Source organism: Onychomys torridus, chromosome 13, assembly GCF_903995425.1.
Source record: "Onychomys torridus chromosome 13, mOncTor1.1, whole genome shotgun sequence".
Taxonomy (NCBI): domain Eukaryota; kingdom Metazoa; phylum Chordata; class Mammalia; order Rodentia; family Cricetidae; genus Onychomys; species Onychomys torridus.
Window position 1 is genome coordinate 66,247,320 of NC_050455.1, and position 20,916 is coordinate 66,268,235.

Sequence of the window (20,916 nt, forward strand, 5' to 3'; positions counted from 1 at the left end):
CATTGTCATCATGGTGGGAAGCAATGGGGGCACACAGGCAGACACGGTGCTGCAGAAGGATTCTACATCTGGATCTGTGGGCAGCAGAAGGAGACCATGTGCCACCCTGGGCATAGCTTGAGCATATAATACCTCAAAGCCCATCTCCACTGTGACCCACTTCCTCCAACTAGGCCACACCTACTTCAACAACGCCACACTTCTTAATAGTGTCACTCCCTGGGGGCCAAGCATTCAAACACATGAGTCTGTCAGGGGCATTCCTATTTAAACCACCACAAAGTGTAAGCCAAATAAACCCTTCCCATCCTGCTTTGGTCATGGTGTTTCAGCATAGCAATAGTAACCCTAACTAAGATAGCCTCTCTCTTATTGGGGTCTCTGGTTCAAAACCCAACACTTTTTCTTCTTCACATGTCTGAGAGGTCTCATATAAATTTGTGATAATAATATCGCCTTTGTTTTTGTAAGGATGGAATGATGTATGCAGATTGAGCATCCCCAGCACAGAAACCATTAGAAACTTCTAGTACAAATATTATGTCATAAGTGGAAAATTCTACACTTGACCTCATGTGCTGTGCCAACATAAACACATGCACAGTAAAAATATTGTATAAAATTATCATTAGAGTGAGGTGTACAAAGTGCACACAAATGTCCAGATCCAGTCATTGTATCTTGCTCATATTTGCCCCTTCTACCTCTTTGTCTGTTTGTCTTCCTCCCTCTGACTGGTCTGCTTGTTCTCTCCAAATAGCCCTTTTGCTAAATAAAAATTTTTTAATTAATTTATTTAATTTATTTATTTTGGTTTTTCGAGACAGGGTTTCTCTGTAGCTTTGGAGGCTATCCTGGATCTAACTTTGTAGACCAGGCTGGCCTCGAACTCACAGAGATCCGCCTGGCTCTGCCTCCCAGTGCTGGGATTACAGGCATGCGCCACCACCGCCTGGCTTATTTTTTTTTATTTATTAAGAAATTTTTTATTCATTTTACATACCAACCACAGATCCCTCTCTCTTTCCTCTTCCTGATCCCTCCCAGCCTTCACCCTCCAACTCACCTCCCATTTCCTCCTCTGAAAAGGCAAGGCCTCCAATGGGGAGTCAGCAAAGCCTGGTACATTCAGCTGAGGCAGGACCAAGCCCCTCCCCCTGCATCAAGGCTGTGCAAGGTGTCCCACCATAGGCTCCAAAAAGCCAGCTCATGCACCAGGAATGGATCCTGATCCTACTGCCTGGGGGCCCCTTAAACAGACCAAGCTACACAACTGTCTCACTTATGCAGAGGGCCTGGTCCAGTCCCATGGAGCTCCACAGCTGTTAGTCTAAAGTCTATGAGTTCTCACTCTGCTGAATAAAATTATATTGTATATATGCACACATGTTCTTTGTCCATTCATCTATTAATGGACGTCTAGTTCCATATCTTGGCTGTTATGAATCATGCAGCAGGCTTTCATGTTTAGACTTCAGTCTCCTCCATGGTACACACTACTATATATGTGCAAATATTCCAAAAATTCAAATGCCTTTGGTACAAAGCATTTATGATACCTCCGTGTGCGTGTGCATGCGTGCATGCGTGCGTGTGTGTGTGTGTGTGTGTGTGTGCACGCGCGCGTGTGCGCACGTGTTGGAAAAGTTGTGGTAGTGTGAGAGCTGAAGTCTTGTTTCCACTTCCTTAGTGTGGTGAAGCTTAATGATCTATAAATTTCCCGTTGCTGTTTCAAATGTGCAGACTTGGCATTTGGCTGTTCATGTCTGAGATGCCCTTCGGCACGCTCTCAGTCCCGACGCTCTGGAAGCTCTTCCACCTCATGCACCAGGCGGGGAGCGGGGGCCTGCAGCACCTCTGTGCCCCCCTGCAGCCGGCCGAGTGCAAGAGGCAACTCCAAGGTACTTGACTGGGGCAGCCTTCTCCCTGTGTGCTGTGCTTTCTCAGTGCTAGTCTCTGCTTCTGGGAGTGCTGTGGCGTGATCTGGACATTTGGGAGACCGCTTCATTGTCAGATGTGGTAGATGGCGTATCTCAACTGCAGATTCAGCTAGGTCCAGATTCTGTGTAGTAAGCACAATGGCCTAACATTGATGAATCATTTCTTTCCATGTCTAAAATTCTAGTCTGATCAACAAGTGATGTTAATGGACTTGAAATTTGCTAAAGTTTGTGCCCACTTGTTCCACTCATTTTTTTCTGTTGTATTTTTCATAGTTGTCTTGATTTTATGAAGTAGGTAGGAGGTAGACAGCAATTCTTCAAAAACTTAATTTTGTAGCACAGTGGTATCCTGCATGTACTTTGTATGTATAATGTTCTAGGACCAATCCTCAGCAAGAAAATAAATCCCTGAAACCAAAACAATAAATATTAATTTTACTGAAAACTTGATTACATCTTAATGCATACTAACATTGAACTGCCAGCTATTTGTGTTATAATGTTAAAAAACATTCTTGCAGAGGACCAGTTTGATTTCTAGAACCTACAGGGCCAGTTCCAGGGGATCCAACACCCTCTTCTGGCCTCCTCTGGGAACTGCACATATGTATTACACCAATATACATGCAGGCAAAACTACCCACCCATGTAAAATAAAAATAAATGAATCTTTTTTAAAAAGAATTTGAGCCAGATGTGGTAGTTCACGCCTTCAATTCCGCACTTGGAAGGCAGGGAGATGGACATTTGGTTCAAGGCCAGTCTGGTCTGCATAGTGAGGACAACTAGGGCTAAACAGAGAGACCCTGTCTCACAAAAACAAAAACAAAAACAAAAAACAACAACCAAACAAAAAAGAATAAAAATCAGACAATCTAGTTAGATACAAAGATATTTATCCATTACACTTAATATTAAAGAAAACATAACAGAATACAAACAGAATTAAAAACTTACCAAAATCTCTTCTAAATTTCTAGACTTCTGTATTACTTAAAAGAAAGCATATCTTTATTCCCAGCACTCAGGAGGCAGAGGCAGGCAGATCTCTGTGAGCTCAAGGCCAGCCTGATTAAGTGAGTTCCAGGACAGCCAGTGCTATGTAGAGAGACCCTGTCTCAAAAAAGAATTAGAAAGAAAGAAAAAATAAAGAGAAGAAGGAAAGAAAACCGCAGTTATAAAACTGAACAAACATTATTTGTGATTTTTTGCAGACATTCATGTTTTTTCTTCATTTTTCTGTTTTCATTCTCTCTCTCTGAATGTTCTACACAAATCTATTATTGTTTGTCTTCTGTTTTGTTTTTGTTGTATTTCTCTGCTTCATAAACTGCTTCAGCACTGTCCTGGGGAAGTGCTTGCATTACAGTTTCCGTAGTTGAGTGTGAGCTGCCAGCTCTGAGTGTGTTTCACAGCCTGTTCCCTGGCTGCCAGTTCTGTGGGTGAAGTACTAGACACAGATGAGGGACAGTCCTTTGCAGGGGCCTGGGGTGATTGGCAGGATGTCTGATGCAGGTAGTCCTGTATGTTTCCTTTGTAAAGCTGTCTTCCATTCCAAGGACTTCCTGTCCTCAGTCTGGAATATAGTTCGTAAATGTTTTTCTTCCCCCCATATATTTTCATAAAATTTTTGCATCCAGCATCTGGTTCTTACATGTATTACAGAGTTATAAAAACTGTCTATAGTGACAAAGTGTAATATTGCTTACACAGTGTCCTCTGAGAATGGGGCAGGACGGATTATATACTGTTTGTTATAGCCAGTTTCTTGTCTTTAATCTTTGTGAGCTAATCTCCTTTATTTGGAGTGCTATGCTTGTGCTGAGCAATTGCTGGCCATGACCATGTGCATTCCTAGTATCTGCGTCCCTGTGGCTGAAAATGAGCACGGTAGATTCACAGGTGCCGGTGAGGTTGACAGTTCAATGACAGTGACACCTGGTGACAGTTGTGCTTTGCAGTGATATGTAATTTCGTCTTTTGGGTTAGCCTCCAGAATAGTGATTTGTACCACGTTCTCTGCCTCATTCAATCCTTTAAAATCCTTTTTCAGATATGAGGCATAGTTTACTGTTAACCTTTTGCTCCGAGTCTACATTATATTTGTGTTTTTTCAACTCTCGGAGGTCAACGGATTCAGCTTTCTTTCTGAACCTGTAGAAATCCGTTTTGGAAAAGGGAAGGTCTATTTTATCTTTAAATATTTGTGGATTTTTAATTTTTGTCTTTCTTTCTGGTAGTGTAACTAAATATACGAACCTATTTCTCCACTTTATTTATTTATTTTTTGATATGAACTTGCAGACCCAGAACATTTTGCGAACTTGGAGAAGTATCTTTCTTCCATGAACAGCTCAGAAGAGATTTGCCTTCTGACGACCTTTGCTCAGATGGCTCGGGCCAGAAGAACAAATGTAGATGAGGACTTCATAAAAATTATTGTTCTGGAGATATATGAGGTTAGAATGTAAAGTTTTGTGAATGCTTTCTTCTGGCTGTCCATTCATTCTTGGGTATTGCTTTAAAAAATGTGACTTAACTGAGTTATTGCCTGCACTTATGGATGGGATGGAGAATCAAAGGAACATCATTTGCCTTAGAGAATTTTGAAACCCTGTATTTTATTATTTTATTTCCCATTACTATCTGTTGACATTTGATGCAAACTTTTGGTAAGGAATGGACAGTCTGGCACAGCCTGGCGTCGCAGCTGTATTACTATAGCCTCACACCAAATGTCATTCCTCTACTCCTGCCAGTAACATGGAGACATGACTTCCAAGTCACTTTAAATGAGATCATAGAACAAACATTGAACTTGGAAGAGAAGTTGTGGTTTAGCTCTGCTACTAGCTGTCCATCGTAAACAGAAAAGGTAACTTGCCAGTCTGCTTTCATTTTCCTCATTACACATGACAGGCTAGGGTAAGATCCTTGTATTTCTTAGTTTTTAATCTGCTTCTTTTCTAATGGAGGAGAAATGTAAGGATTGCAAGGATCTCCCTGAGATCCCATACCCTGGGGTCATGAGCAGTTAGGGCAAAACTGAATAGAAATGGCTGGATTTTCAGGGGAGGATCTAATAAATCTCTCTTCCTTCTCCTCCTTTGAGGGAATGGCAGTTGAGCCAATAAGCCTAGCTGTGATGATCATGTGTAAGCAGGCGCAGTGACCTCCTGAAGATGGTGGTGGTTTGTCTGGGAGGACACACAGTCCTGGATACACTGAGAGTTTAGGAACTTTACTTAGGGTTTCATTTTGTAGGAGAGATTGTATATTTCTATGAAATGTTTTTTTCAAAAAAATAATGTAGGCTGGGCATGGTGGTGCATGCTTCAATCCCAGCACTTGGGAGGCAGAGGCAGGTGAATTTCTGTGAGTACGTGGCCAGCCTCGTCTACAGATTGAGTCAGGACAGCCAGAGATACACAGAGAAACCCTGTCTTAAAAACAAGAAAAAAAAAATTCAATGTGAGTGAGAAACTTTTTTTTTTTTGAGGTGAGATCTTTCTATGTTGCCTAAAGGCCTCAATTTCCTGGGCTCAAATGATCTTTTGGTTCAGGCTTCCAAGTGTCTGTGGCTTCAGGCTCATGCCCACTGTGCATTGCAGAGATACACTCTTTGAACCCAATACTTGAACTCATGGCTATAAATAATTGCCATTTTTCCTGTTCTCTCCCTACCACCTTCTGGTCTCAAGGAGGATAGTTTGCTAGCTCAAGTTCTGACATAGTTTTGAATGTGGTGTGAGCTGAGGCTCAGTGTGGGAAAAAACTATGAAAATGTATTCTGATTGGTAATTACATTAAAAGTACCATTTCTTCCCTCACCTCTCATTTAGGTATCTTATGTCACCCTGTCCACCAGAGAGACTTTTTCAAAGGTTGGTCGAGAACTTTTGGGGGCCATCACAGCTGTTCACCCTGAGATTATTTCTGTCCTTTTGGATAGAGTTCAAGAAACCATTGACCAAGTTGGAATGGTAAGAATGCTGACTATTTTGTTATTTTGAAAGAATCCTGAAGTAGCCAGGAATGGTGCCACATGCCTTTAATCCCAGCACTTGGATGCAAATGTAGGTGAGGGCAGCCTGGTCTATAAAGCCAGTTATAGAACAGCCACGGGCTGTTCTACTGAGAAACCCTGTCCTGAAAAACCAAAATCAGTGAGCAAGTAAATAAATAAAGATTTCTGAATTAACAGTAACAGGAGCACTGTTGGGAATGACTCTTATAAATAAAACCTTAACTATGTTTCTGAAATGTCAGTGTGTGTACAGTACTGCCTCCACCTTCTGTTGTAGTTAGGCCCTTTTGCAATCGTTCCATAGTTTTAAAGAAGGCTTTAGTGAATGGAATTCATTGCCATAGCCTTTTCCCCTGAAGGTGTGTGTGCCAGTGATCTTAGTATAACCACAGATAGGTGCAGCCACGAATGCAGCCACTTCTGAGCATTCCTGTCTTCTTACAAAGGAACCTTCTTCCCAAGATTGCCCAAACCCTTAGCTGTTACTCCTCATTCCTCCTCCTCCTCCTTGGCCCTAAGCAGCTGCTAATTTGCTTTCTGTCTCCATAAAGCTGCCTGTTTCTGACATTTTATATAAGTATTGCCATAGTACGTGGTCTCTTGTGTCTGGCTTATTTCTCTTTGCAAAATGTATTGTAGTAGTCATTCAGAATTTCCTTCCTTTTAAATATTGGGTAATATTTCATTGAATCTCTATATCACATTTTTTTTATGTATATCTATTTGTCAGCTGATAGGCATTTGGCTTACTTACACCTTTTGGTATTATGAGTGTTGCTGTTATGAACGTAATTGCCAATGAATATATTTTTGAGAGACTGTGGTTTCAGTTCTTACTAAAGTTTTGTTTATTTATTATTTAGTGCATGTATGTGTATGGGTGCACATGTACTTTGAATTTGTCGTGCATGTGTGTGGAGATCAAAGGGCAACTTGTGAGGATTTGTTTTCTCTTTCCACCTTGTGGATTCTAGGAGTCAAACTCAGGTTGTTAGGCTTGGTGGCCGGTGCCCTTACCCACTAAGCACAGAACCCAGAAGTGTGTTTGATGACAATTTTCAAATTGGAACCAAATTTTATTTACACATACACACACACACGAATTTGCCAGTTTGCGGTTTCATAGATTGGCTCATTTTCAGAATGCATATTTTACTTTTGTTTATGAAATCCATATATCATTCCTGAACCTCTTACAGTAAAATTAGTGTTTTGGGATTTTTTTTTTTTTTTTTTGGTCTTGCAGTAAAAGCATCAATATATTTTAAATATTTGTAAAAATTGTTGAAAGAATACTTACTAGAAGTTTTGTTTTTTTGAGATGGAATGGAGTCTTGGAGTCTTGTTAGCCTAGGCTGGCCTCTAAGCTCACAGTAGTCCTCTCAGCCTCCTGAGTACTGGAATTACAGGTGTTAGTGATGCTGGGCATTGAACTCAGGCTGTTATGCACTCTAGGCAAGCACTCTAACACTGCACATCAGCCGTATCCAGCTCTGTTTACTAGAATTCTCGACTGGTTCTTCCTATGTAGTCATTAACGCCTTGCATTTCTTTTAATTGCTTTGTGGTATTGACTAGAACCTTCATTACAAAAGGGAGCAGACACTCTTGTCTCATTTCTGCTATAGGGGAATAGTTCAGAAGTGCACTGGTCCCTACCACCATTAGTTTATCATTTCTGTCAGATACTTACAGGCTCAGGTAGGACTTTTTCTGTTTTTAAAGTTACCGTTTTACAGCCCTGGCATACTGTGCAGATTTTAACTCCAGGATATGGGCGGTTGAGATAGGAGGGTTATGAACTGGGAAGCCATTGTCAGCTAGATAGCACCGACTTGTCACAAATAAGCCGACACATATTAAACAGATTTCTCGAGGGGTTGGGGTGGGGGGATCCTTCTAAAGCAGCAGCTCTCCACCTATGGGTTGCCATCCCACAGGGGTCACATATCAAATATCCTGTATATCAGATATTTATATTACAATTCATAACAGTAGCAAAGTTAGTTATGAAGTAGCAATGAAATGATTTTATGGTTGGGGGTCACTACAACATGAGGAACTATATTGAAGGGTTGCAGCATTAGGAAGGTTGAGAACCACTGTGCTAAGGGAACAAACTGATAGAATGACTCTATGTGGATATAAAGGGATTGAGATTGAGTTTGACAGAGATCCCCTTGCTTCTGCCTCCAGAGTGCTGGGATTAAAGGTGAGCGCCACCAACACCTGGCTGTTCCTGAGTCTTACATTCAATTATTGTTTTCTTCCTTCCTTCCTTCCTTCCTTCCTTCCTTCCTTCCTTCCTTCCTTCCTTCCTTCCTTCCTTCCTTTCTTTCTTTCTTTCTTTTTTTTTTTTTAAAGGTTTCTTTATACTTGTTTAAAGAATTGCCATTGTATCTCTGGCAACCTTCTGCCTCTGAGGTGGCTGTGATTCGGGATTGGTTATTGAATTACAGCCTGACAGCAGTGAAGAACAAGTTGGCCTGTGTGATCCTAGAAGGACTGAATTGGGGATTCGCTCAACAGGTATGCCATTCCTGGGAAACAGGAGTTTTTACATGCGTCAGATTCAGGAAAGCGTTTTCTTAAAGCATTGGCGTCTCTTTGGGCTGCTTGCTAGGAGTGCAAGTTCTTTCAGCTCTGTTACAGTCCCAGCTCTCCTTGTCTTTCCTCGCTTCCTCTGGGACTGAACCTAGGACTCTGAGCTATACCCCCAAAGTATCCTTCCTTCAGTTCTGTTTTGTGTCATGAGCATCCTCTAATGGAGGTATTCTACATCATAAAATATTGCGTTGGCTGGGACTTGACTCATTTGGTAAAGTGCTTGCTGCCCCACCATGAGATCCCAAGTTTCATCTCTAGAAACCACGGAAAAGCTGGGTGCAGTAGCGGGGGGGCCTGTAATCTCAGCATTGGACAGGTGGACACAGACGAAATGGAGCTTGCTAGCCAGTGGCCTTCCCATGTGCACCCAAAGAAAAAGAAAAAAATGGCCTTTCTCCTTAGGCCATTGACTGTGCTGTTTTATCTCTGGCTAGTACTTCAGTTCCTCTTCCTGTGAACTGTATCTGCTGCCTGGGGTCTCTCTCCTCCTGTGAACTGTATCTGCTGCCTGGGGTCTCTCTCCTCCTGTGAACTGTATCTGCTGCCTGGGGTCTCTCTCCTCCTCCTGCGGTTTGTCCTGTATATTGTTGCTAGAGTTGTTTCCAGTGTGCTTGAATTATGAGTTTGACTTTGCTCTGATCCAGCTCTGTGACCTGACAGTGTGACTCTGAACAAGCTTCCTGAACTCTGGGCATCAATTGCCCATCTGTAGACACTGATATTAATAGGCCTTCCCCATAGAGTTATTACACAGAGCTAGAAACTGTTGAGGCAGTTCCTCCACATTAATTCCTCAGTTTAGATTTGTGTGTGTGTGTGTGTGTGTGTAGCTGAGGATTGAACCCAGGGCCTTGCGCTTGCTAGGCAAGCACTCTACCACTGAGCTAAATCCCCAGCCCCTAGAATTTTTAATAGTTATTATTAAGGGTTAGTATTATGTTAAGTCTCCTAAGAAACATGCCGGTGATTTCCTGCCTCTACCTGGTTCTTATTAAGTAGCTTATTCATCAGAATATGAATGTTTGGGAGGGACAAGGGGGCGAAATTAGCTCTACAGCTATCTGGCATCTTTTGTTTTGAGCAAGTACCTTAATGCTTGCAGTTGTCTTGTATGTTTGCACTTGTGGCATGGTGTGCAGATGGGGAGACTGATGCCAGGGACCCTTTCTCGTGCCGTTTTTTGCTACCTGGGATTCTGGGTCTTCTCTCGCTGAAGGAGATCGCCCCTGTGGCTGGTGGGTGAGAGCCACAGGGGTGATCTCCAACTCGACATTCTCCAGCCTGCAAATGGAACATTTCCAGGATGTCTTCATCCAGATCCCCCGAGTGACCCCTCCCTCCTGTGTTTGAAGCATGGGTCAGCCTCTGTGGAAGGGCTAGGGAATGGAGTTTTTGAAAACTGCAAAGTAGACTATTTGGAAATGCTATAGGTAACATCAGGCTTGAAAGGCAGTATTTGCCCATGCTTCTGAGTATGGTATTTTCACCGATGATGAAACAACAAACAGGAATGTAGACTTGATGTACTAAATATTTTCCTGTGTGATTGATAATAAGCATTTCTATGATAGGTGGCAATGTTCTTAAACTATAATCCAGGATGGGGTGGGGTTTTGGGGGTGACTGAGTTTCAGGCATGTCCTGGTACAGTGTACTTGTTCTTTAGAGTTGAGGGTCCTTCCTCTGTTGTCAATTATAATGCCATGTTAAAGAGATACGGTTTTGAAACATTCACCTTCTGAATCTAGTGTCCTGTTTTATTGTTCTGCCTTTGTTGTTGTTTCTAAAGGACTGTTCATTAAATATGGGATAATGTATTTATAATTTTGTTTGTTTGTTTGTTTTTAAAAGGATACTCTTCATTTGGATCGGGCATTGCACACTGAAGTAGCCTTGCTGGTTCTCGAGGCTTATCAGAAGCACCTCTCACAGAAGCCCTATGCTGGTCTTATTTCTGAAAGTATGAAACAGGTATTGATTCTTCTTATGTACTGAGGACCTAAGTCTCCATTTAAAAATAGCCTGGGAAAATGAAATTATAGTTTTGATTTTTATGTTTTCTAAGAACTCTTTCTGCTAATTCAAGTTACTAAATTTAATTTTTATAGTTTTTAAAGATTTTTTTTTCTTAAAAAAATTGTCCTTTATTTTTGAGATAGAGTCTCACTATGTAGCCCCTGATGTCCGAAAGCTCACTATATATAGACCATGCTGGTCTCTGCCTGGCTCTGCCTCCCAAATTCTGGGATTAAAGCCCTGCCCCATCACACATGCAAAAGTAATCCTTTTGTGACCTTTAGTCTTTGAGAATTTGAGTTGAGCTATAGGGGTGTGTTGGAGCTCACATGTACAACTCAGGAGACCTGAGTGACATTTCTTAAACCGTTGCAGGTCGGTGGTTAAATTATCAATGGCTTGACGTCACTTTTATGCTGCTGAATTGGTGGGTGCTGTCAGCGAGGCCCCGACTCTGACTTGTTCAGAGTGTTTGCTAGCACCGTGATCTTGAGTGTCAGCCTTTATATTCGCCTGTTTGAACTGGGGTCAGGTTCACAAGGCCAGTCAGTGGAGGGGGGCTGCGAGAGTGAGGGCTGCGAGAGGGACGTTGCTTTCGCACAGTGCAGCACACACCAACTGAAAGGAGGTAGCGTGCCTTCTCTTCTCAGAGCACCGTTGATCACAAACAGAGGGGGAGGTGAAGTTACTATTTAATTTGCATAGGACTGACACTGTTTAAAATGAATGGTTGTTGTAGGTTTCATACCTGGCCAGTATTGTTCGATATGGAGAGACTCCTGAGACCTCATTTAACCAGTGGGCCTGGAACTTGATCTTGAGGTTAAAATTACACAAAAATGATTTTGGAGCACAGCAGAATTGCCCAGTTGTTCCCTTCTCCAGCACAGGACCTGACATGACAGAATCACCCATGTTTCATCCTCTCTTGAAGGCTGTGAAATCAGGCATGCCCATTGGCTGCTATCTTGCCTTAGCTGTGACAGCTATTGGCCACAGGTACTGTAAGTTGAACCTCTAGGGTACCTTGAAGGTAGGAGTTCTAGAATCTCATATTTTCACATCCCAATCGTGAGGCCTTCATTAAACCATAGGGCGTCAGTTAATTAGAGTCAAATAATGAGCTTTGTTGTAAAGGGAGAAATCATGCCCAAATTCATTTCTGTTCATTTGCCTCAACAAATATGTAGTTTTAACACATCTGAAGACTTTTCTCATTCCTTTGTGTGTGTAGGACTTGTACTCAGTGGACATTGATAAATGCTGGTAGAATGGATGAGTGTAAGAAGGCCTGATGGGGAGGAGGTGAGATAGGAAGATGGGGAAGTACTCTTAACTGAAGCCGAAGGCTCCTGTTGAACAGAGATGGATGTCAGTAGGGCAGGCTGGAAAGTAGGTGAGAGGGACTCCATCTAGAATTGTTCTAGAGAAGGAGGGTGGTTATTTAGGCTTCAGGTCGCACTCACATGTTGTTCCAGGAGCTCTAGTGCCACAATAGGTTCTTGAAGCCCAGGTTCTTCACCTCTGAATGGAAATGACTGTGTTGACTGGTTTTATGAAGGTGAGTTAGACAAAACACTCATTGCGTACTCACAACAGTGTCTGGCTTGTTAATTCTTTGACTGTACTTCTCTAAACTTGTTTCATGATTTCCCCGGATGCTGTATCCATTCTGGGACTGTAGTTCTTGCTCATTGCCAGGTTCTTTTTGTACTACATACTGATTACTGATGGAAGTGAAAGAGAGAATGTGTTTCCCTTTGGAATTGGTTCCATAGCTACAATCTGTGAAAAGAAGAGATGTAACTTAAAGCAGTCTTATGGGCTGGGGTTCGGGGGGTGGAGCACACAGAAACTTAGATGTACACAGGTGTAATGTTATGGGGAGTGCAGGGAATAATAGTCACAAAGTCACCCAGGATAGTGGTCATGCTAAAATGCTGCTTTTAAAATATATTTCTTAAGATTTATATTAATTAAAGAAATAATATGAATATGTATGTGTATGCCATAATGTGTGTGGGTACCTGTGTAGGCCAGAATCCTGAAGCTGGATACAGGCCTGAAGTGGCTGTTGGGAATTGTCCTTCTGGAAGAGAAATGCATGAATACATGCTCTTAACCACTCCAGTCCTTTATTCTGTTCAATACTTTTCTTTTTCTTTCTTTTTAGAGGTTATATTTATATAAGCTCTAAAATACATGCATACATACATACTTATATACATCACCACTGCCCAGTCATTGTTGTTCTTCTTCTTATTTTAATTTTGAGTTTTTGAGACAGGGTCTTACCATGTGTAGCCATGGCTGCCTGGAACTCTCTGTTTAGACCAGGCTTGCTTTGAACTCATAGGAGTCTGCCTGGCCCTGCCTCCTGATTGCTGGGATTAAGGGCATATGCAACCACACCTGGCTATCTGTATTATTTGAAAATGATGCTATAAGATTACCATTGAATATATTTCTCCTAATTTCCCTTAAGTCTTCTGCAACAGTATTGTGCCGTTGTAAGAATGAAACATTTTATCTTTACATGGATCAACATCTATTTCCCCCATATATATAATACAATATTATCTATATTATTTTTTTGAAATTATTTCAAAGGCAAAGAAAATGTATTCAACACACTGCAGTTTAGGCTGACAGGCTGAGCTCACTTTATAATTTCTCCTTGACTGTAGTGGTTTCAGGGACACTTAAGTCAGGCGAGTTGTAGGTTCTCATCTTGTTCCTGGACATCATGTAATCTGGGCACAATATTTTCACCTTCCTCATCTAATGAGATGAAAATATAGATGAGATTTTAAGAACTCTTTGTATTTCTAAGTTATGATTGTAGTAATTCTGTGTGTTGGTTAAGATAATCCGGGTATTGTAAGCTTGTATTTCATTGGAGGAATACAATTTTATGAATGAGCTACTGAGTACTTACATTCCCCTTTCTTTGTAGCATTGAGAAGTTCTGTGCGGAAGGTATCCCACTGTTGGGAATTCTGGTCCAGTCAAGGCATTTGAGAGCTGTGGTCCATGTCCTAGATAAGATTCTACCCATGTTCTATCCTTGCCAGTATTACCTTCTGAAGAATGAGCAGTGAGTATATTCTGCTGACAGAAACACCCAGAAAGTAGAAATGATGTTTTCTGCTTTTTAGGGCAAATTAAAAGGGAATGGTTTTTCTTTCACTGGTTGGCTGCTCAGTCATTTTTTGCTGTTGTTTTGTTTTTCTTGGTTTGCAGAAGCACATGCATTATTTTCCAGTACATTTGAACTGTAGTTTGTATTTTTTCATTTTACTGCTTTTTTTCAGTTTAACTGACTGTCTGCCTCTTTTTTCTTTTTACCATTTATTTTTATTGTTAATTTCATGTACTTTGGAAATCTGTGTGGCGGTATGGGCATGTGCTTGCAGAGGCCGAAGAGGGTGTCAGAGATCCCTTGGAGCTGGTTGTAAGTCACCTGATGTGGCTCCTTTGCAAGAGTAGTCGTGCTCTTAACTGCTGAGCATCGTCCCAGCCCCCAAGGATTGTTGTTGTTTGCTTGTTTTTCTTTTTTTTTTTTTTTTTAAGAGACAGAAAAACGTCTATACTCTTGTTTAGGATGTGGTTGATGAACATTGTTTAGATTAATGATTCTAGTTTATTGTTCTAAAAGGTATTTCCTAGCTCACTTAATTTAGAATTGCTTAGAAAGCCCATTAGTAAGTAAAAGAACAGTTGTTTCTGTAGGCTCTTGGAGTAGTGGTCTTTACTTGTAGCAGCAATTGTAACAATACCAAAACATACTGTTTTATGTAGCCCGTGAGTTGTGAGCAGGTGAACGAATGGGAAAGTGGGAAGAGATGACCTGTCCAGGAGGCAGGGAGTTGATCATCTTGGATTCATGAAGAGCAATGAAAGGGGAAACCCAGCAATACTAGAGCAAGTAGTGCATGCAAAGGAGTAAGGGTGGTATCAGCTTTTTATTGAACGCATTGATTCAGTATGTCTCAGATTTGAGGCAACTAATTAAATATGAATTCCCAGATGCCTGGAGATTTGACCTTAGTAGAAGGGTCAGGGTTGGGATACTTTTAAATAATTTAAATTAGCATCCTGCACACTCAGGGAAGTTTGGCAACTAAATAACTTGGAAACATCTCTGCTTAGAGGTCTGAGATATGGAGAGATAAGGGCATTTTGAAGTATTTAATTCTGGCTCTTTAACTTGTCTGTATTTATATGACTTGGGTGTGCTCATTACAGTGTTGTAGAGAGATATTATTCCTTTTAGTCCCATTAAATATGAAGACTTTATTCTTCTGAAATCCTTGAAGATTTGTCAGAATCCCTATATAGTGCTGTGGAAAATGGACCCAGTGTAACTTTTTTCTGTTGCCTCGTAAGTAATTACCTGCCGGTAATGAAAAGAGCTTTGGGTATATAACTCAGTGGGAGAGCACTCGCCTAGCATGCTCGCAGCCCTCGGTCCGTCCCTAGACACCCACTACCCATTGCCCAAAGTCTGCTATGGTGGTACACGTCTGTAATCGCAGCATTTCAGGAGGTCTGCTGGGCAGAGGCTAGTGGGCTCCATGAGACTCTGTCTCAAAATAGCAAGAGAAAAACAAACAAACAGAACCCCACCCAGAACTGCTTGAAATTCTGCTTGATTGGAAGGTAAAGGGTGTGATCCTTTGCATTCCACAGGTTTATGTCAAACCTTCTCCTCTTCCTACACTTGGACAGTGGTGTTCCTCAGGGGGTCACGCAGCAGGTTACTCAGAAGGTGGCACAGCATCTGACAGGAACCAGCCACGGGAACAACGTGAAGCTTCTTAATAGCATGATCCAGGTCAGGGCTTTTACAGATTCATAATATGCTCTTCTTCCTCTTCCCACAGAACTCTTATGATATGGGCATTCCAATCTCTTGGTAGAGGAAGGCTGTTAGAGTTGGACTTTCATGGAAGTAGATAGCATTTCATGTGTTTTAGCAGTGGGAGGGAGGGAGGTTGTTAACCTTCCATATCACCTGAGCTTCTTCTTTTTCACAGGCACACATAGGTGTGAGCACGCAGCCTAATGAAGTAGGTCCTGTGGCTGTGTTGGAGTTCTGGGTCCAGGCTCTCATAAGCCAGCATCTCTGGTACCGAGAACAGCCTATTCTCTTCCTCATGGACCACTTGTGTAAAGCGGCTTTTCAGTTGACGCAGGAAGACTGTGTGCAGAAATTGCTCTACCAACAGCACAAGGTAACTAAGAAACTATGTTTCAGCCATTGGCTAGATACTAGCTGCTAAAAGGATCTCTTAATTATACAGTTCCTGGTAATAATCTGTGGCAGCCCATTTTTTAAATTATAGACTATGCCGTAATGTATCATCTCAGTAGCCGTAGTCCACTGGCACAGATCCCAGGGAGTGTGTAGAGGAGTATACCAAGGGGGTCTGTAATGCTCATTACATGTTTCCGCGATGCACCCTGGTTTTACTGCAGTGGACAGTCCCATTCTGGAAATCTTTTTTTTTTTTTCAATTAATATTGTATACATTGTCATGGCATTCAGGATAATATTTTTGTACATGTACACCATGTACTTTGTTCATGACTCTGTCATTGCTCAACTCTCTTAGCCTTTTAAAGAACTAACTGCAATGCCCTCCAGACTGTTCCTCATGTTCCTCAAATTAAAAAGCCATGTTACTCTGGTACTAAAAATGGTTAAAGAGACAATGAAGAAAAAATCATAGGCAAACTTCCCTGATGAACATAGAGCCAAATTCTGAATGAAACACTTGAAACTGAATTCAGCGACATCATGACACCTCTGTCCTGTTAGAATCTTCCCATGTAGAGTCAACTGCTAATACCCAAGTCCATGAGAGGGTTTTTAAAGGCTCTCTTGCTCGTTTTCCCTCATGTAGAATGCTTTGGGTTACCACTGTGACCGAAGTCTGCTCTCTTCCTTGGTGAACTGGATTGTGGCAGGCAACATCACGCCTTCCTTTGTGGAGGGCTTGTCCATGTCCACGCAGGTATGAAGCCTACTGAGGACCATTTGTTACCATCCTTACAGAGGTTGGGTCGGGGCTGGAGAGAGATCAAATATGGGTGTTAGGGGCATGTGGCTCAGGTTTCAGAGTGATTCTGCCATTGGCTGGCTCTGTGCTTTGGGCTGTTTGCTTATATCTCTGTCTTCGGTTTCCTCATTCTCAGATGAGACTGTAATGGAGCCTGAATGTAAAGCACTCAGACCTTAGTCAGCACTTACTGTGTGTTAGTGCTCATCCTTATAGCTGGCCTCAGACTGTATAAGGTCGTGTCTGTTTCATCCCTTAAGCCAGTAGTAACATCCTTCAGCCTGTGAGCTGAGGTCTTCCTGGGATTGAGTTGACACCAGCTCCTCACTGCTACGTAGACTGATGCCTGTCTCTCCACCTCTGCTTTTCTGCCTCACTGAGACTGAAGGGCCATCTTTCCTGCCTAGCTCTAGAACATTCTCTAGTATAGCATTCTATCCCTAAATGCAATCTTCATCATTTTCCCCCTAGAAGAATTTAATACTTTTCAGTTACTTGTTTTGTCTAATTGTATACATGTGACAAGAACATAGATACGTAAGAAGTACATGGGAAGTTTAGAAGCTCAATATTTGTTGCCTGACATCTGCATGTGTGCGTTTGCAGTGCTATTTTGATCAAATCCAGAGACATGCATGCACAAGCTAGGCAAATGCTGTACACTGAGCCATAACTCCAGCCCTAAAAAAGACTTAAACTTATGAGCAGGGTATGTTCATCAACTGGAATAGTGGCTTCTTTCCTTCCCCTTTGCTTGGTGTTATAGGTTTGGTTTGCATGGACTGTGCTGAACATGGAATCCATCTTTGAAGAGGACTCTCAGCTCCGAAGAGTTGTCGAAGGGGAATTGGTTATAAATGCTTTTACCCCTGACCAAGCTCTAAAGGTACAGTCGTAGTTCTGCATTTGAGTTACAGGAGGTGCTTACACTCTTGACTGAGCCATTCGCTGCAGCCTGTTAACTCCTCCATTCAGCATCTAAAATCCTGTGGAACCGAAGGCTGTGTTGGCTTCTCAGAGTCTCCACCTATCTTGGAGGAGTGTCTTTCTAGTCTGAATGTAGGGGATTGCTGTTGCTATGAAGTGGCTGTCCTTATGTCCCAAATATATCCCAAATAAATTCCTTGTTAAAACTTGTTAAAAATCAGATTTCTGGTGCTTGCTTCAGAGATTTTGAATCTCTGAACCTGGGTTGGAAAGAGGAATTTTTTTTAAAAACTTGTGATGACCAGTGTGTGAAATAGGCTGGGCTAAGGCTTCAGATTAGAGATATACTATAGGACCGTAGTGGAGGCTTTGCTTTCAGGTTACAGAGCCTGTCAAGGAATTCTTCAGTCCCTGAGAGCCCTATTAAAATCTACGTTTTCATCTGGGAGGTGGTGGCCTACTCCTTTAACCCCAGCACGTGGGGTCAAAGGCAGGCTGGTCCACAGAGTGAGTTCCAGGACAGTCAGAGCTGTTAAACAGAGCTACCTTTGAAAAAAATCTAGATTTTCAGGATTGATAAAATTTGACAGCTTCATTTTTGGTTTCTCTATCATTCGACTGCTTTTCTCTATTAAGTTAAAATTCTATTTAAGTTTTTGCTAGCATGTACTAGTGATCATAATGGATGTCTCATATGTACCTATACTGTATTTTGGTAATATTCTTTCTGTTACTTTCATCCTCATTCTATCCTACTCATCCCTTCTGCTTCCTAGCTGGTTCCTTTCCATTTTACCGTCCTTTTTTCTCCCCGTGATCTCATAAGTTTAATTAGGTTTGCTTACAGGAGCATGGGTACGTTGCCAAATTCAACTGAAGGACCCCCCTCCCCCACAACCAAAACAGGTTTCTTTCTCTCTCTTCCTTCATCCAAAGGGAGGGAAGAGCCTTCTGAACTTCTCCTCCCTCCATGATAGGGTGTTTTTGGACCCAGTGTTATACAAATTGTGTGCAATATGCTGATGTTGGTTCTAGAATGCCAGAGCCATGTCATGACTGGAAGATAGTATTGTAAGGGGACTTTTCTTTTTTCTTTCCCACCTGCCAGCTCCCAAGTAACCAACATGGAAACTTAATATGAATTACAAGTGGTTGGCCAATAGCTCAGGCTTATTACTGACTAGCTCTTACAACTTAAATTAACCAATTTCTGTTAATCTGTGTATTACCATGTGGCTTGTGGCTTTACCTGTCTTGCTCCTTCTGTGTCTCCTGGCAACACCTGTGATTCTGCCCTTCTTCCTCCCAGCATTCTTTCTGCCCCGAAAATCCTAGCTATAGGCCAATCAGCTTTATTAACAATGAGAGCAACACATTTTCACAGTGTACAAGATTATTCCACAGCATTTCCCCCTTTTTATCTAAATAAAAAGAAAGGTTTTAACTTTAACATAGCTAAATTATATACAACAAAACAGTTATCAAGTAAGAATTACAGTTACAATATCCAGTATTGGCAAATTTAGAGAAAATATTCCATTATCTATTCTATCTTGGTGAGTCCAAAGTTTTGTACTTAATTCACTTTCTATCTTAACTTGCATTACCAACCCAAAACTATCTTTTTTCTTTTTGAGCTGAGGATCGAACTCAGGGCCTTGCACTTGCTAGGCAAGCGCTCTACCACTGAGCTAAATCCCCAACCCCCAAAACTATCTTTTTATGTCTTTCAACCTTATACACTTTACACCTCTTTTGTGAGTTTCTTTTCTGAATTTGGTAACAAGGAAAACTATAACTATCTAGTCTTCAACTCCATCAGAGATCTGAGATGGATATATTACCTGAGTAAGCAGGAAGTGTAGAGCAAACAACTTCCAAAACTAAGAAATGACAAAAACAACTGGCTGCCTGGACAGTCATCCTAGGTTCTTCTGTAATGTTGAGGCATCCATCTTTGGTCTACAGGCCTAGAATATCTGATAGACTTCTCTGTGAAGCAGGAATTTTGAAGGACTGACCTGCCTTGGCTTAGCAAAGTTTGGAAGTCATTTTCTTTTGTGTTCTGCATGTCCAATTTGAGGCAAAGGCAGTTTTTTGACTGGTGGCTAATTTTTGCCATAAAGAAAGCAAACTCCATAACAAAGGTTATTCAATACTTATCATCTTCTTTTGAAGTAAATTGGTGCTATATGACTGTTATGAAAACCTTAGATTATTAAACATATTAAATGCCATATTCTGTGGGTCTTTGAAGTGTTTGAAGACCGGCTAGCTATCTAAATATATCTGTTTATGACCTTGAAAAGATACCCAACATGACTAGTTTGACTATTATAGATGACTGTTAATCTGTATTTTTAAATTATACATTCCATTTTTAAATGAGTTGCATAAATACAATACCCTAAACAAGAGTAGAAGCATACATATAGTATAGCAAAATAATTTTAAATTTGTATCAATATGTACAAAATTCATACTAATGTAAAATATTTTGAGATTAATAGTTGTTTTTTGGTTAAAGTAGATTCAATAATCTACCCTTTTATCTCATAATTTCTCTATTATATCTCCCCTTTTTTCCTTTAGAAAGAGATCTTTGAATTTAACTCCTTTGTCTAGTTTTTTTTTTTTTTAAATATGACCAACAACAACTTGTAACCAACTTCCCTTAAATGATAACAAACATCCATAAACCAATATTTTGGGAATGTGGACAACATTCTCTAGACATCTTCCTGTTTGGGGGCATTGACATCTTTAGGGGAACCTTGAGAAAATCATCCCTGATGATTGGGATAATAATGAAGTCCTTGCTAAAGTAGCATGAGGTTGGACTATCTGAGCCAGCAGCCTTGAAGCTGTTTTGGATGCAGAATTTTGAGGAGACTGTAACAAAGTCTTGAGCAGACTGCAACAGCATTTAAAAATGCTGGATCACCTAGGCCATCTCTTTTTATTGGTGTCTGGTCCCCTTGTTCTGAAAATAGATAAACTTTTAAAGGTAACATATATTGCAAGTATGGAATATGTAGTGTGCATAAGTCAGTTAAAGATGATTTTTTGTTTTATGTTTGGGCAAATATATATTACATGTCTTGTAGTTCTTCTAGGTTTATTATTATTATTATTTTATGTTTGTAGCCAGGATCAGGGTGTCTTCTCTAATCATACCTGATCATCTTTAACCTGGAATGAATCTATAGCTTCTCATTTTTTGTGGCAATAAAAGCATAACCTCTCCCCCAAAGCAACACACCTTTGACTTAAATTTTGAAGTCAAGATATTTTTAAAATATATAGGTTGGTTTAATCTAGCAGCTTTTAT

General features: G+C 41.0%; 1 protein-coding gene across 2 annotated transcripts in view; it reads left to right on the plus strand.

Moving 5' to 3' along the window:
- The window catches only part of Epg5 (ectopic P-granules autophagy protein 5 homolog), a 100,388-nt gene that overhangs the window by 24,085 nt on the left and 55,387 nt on the right, over nt 1-20,916 (plus strand). For both annotated transcript variants that reach the window (XM_036204579.1, XM_036204580.1), the window contains exons 11-21: nt 1,744-1,901; nt 4,248-4,402; nt 5,786-5,926; nt 8,335-8,499; nt 10,429-10,548; nt 11,333-11,592; nt 13,550-13,690; nt 15,286-15,430; nt 15,633-15,830; nt 16,503-16,613; nt 17,425-17,544. In XM_036204579.1, the coding sequence (XP_036060472.1) occupies nt 1,744-1,901; nt 4,248-4,402; nt 5,786-5,926; nt 8,335-8,499; nt 10,429-10,548; nt 11,333-11,592; nt 13,550-13,690; nt 15,286-15,430; nt 15,633-15,830; nt 16,503-16,613; nt 17,425-17,544 (1,714 nt within the window). The remainder of the gene's footprint in view (nt 1-1,743; nt 1,902-4,247; nt 4,403-5,785; nt 5,927-8,334; nt 8,500-10,428; nt 10,549-11,332; nt 11,593-13,549; nt 13,691-15,285; nt 15,431-15,632; nt 15,831-16,502; nt 16,614-17,424; nt 17,545-20,916) is intronic.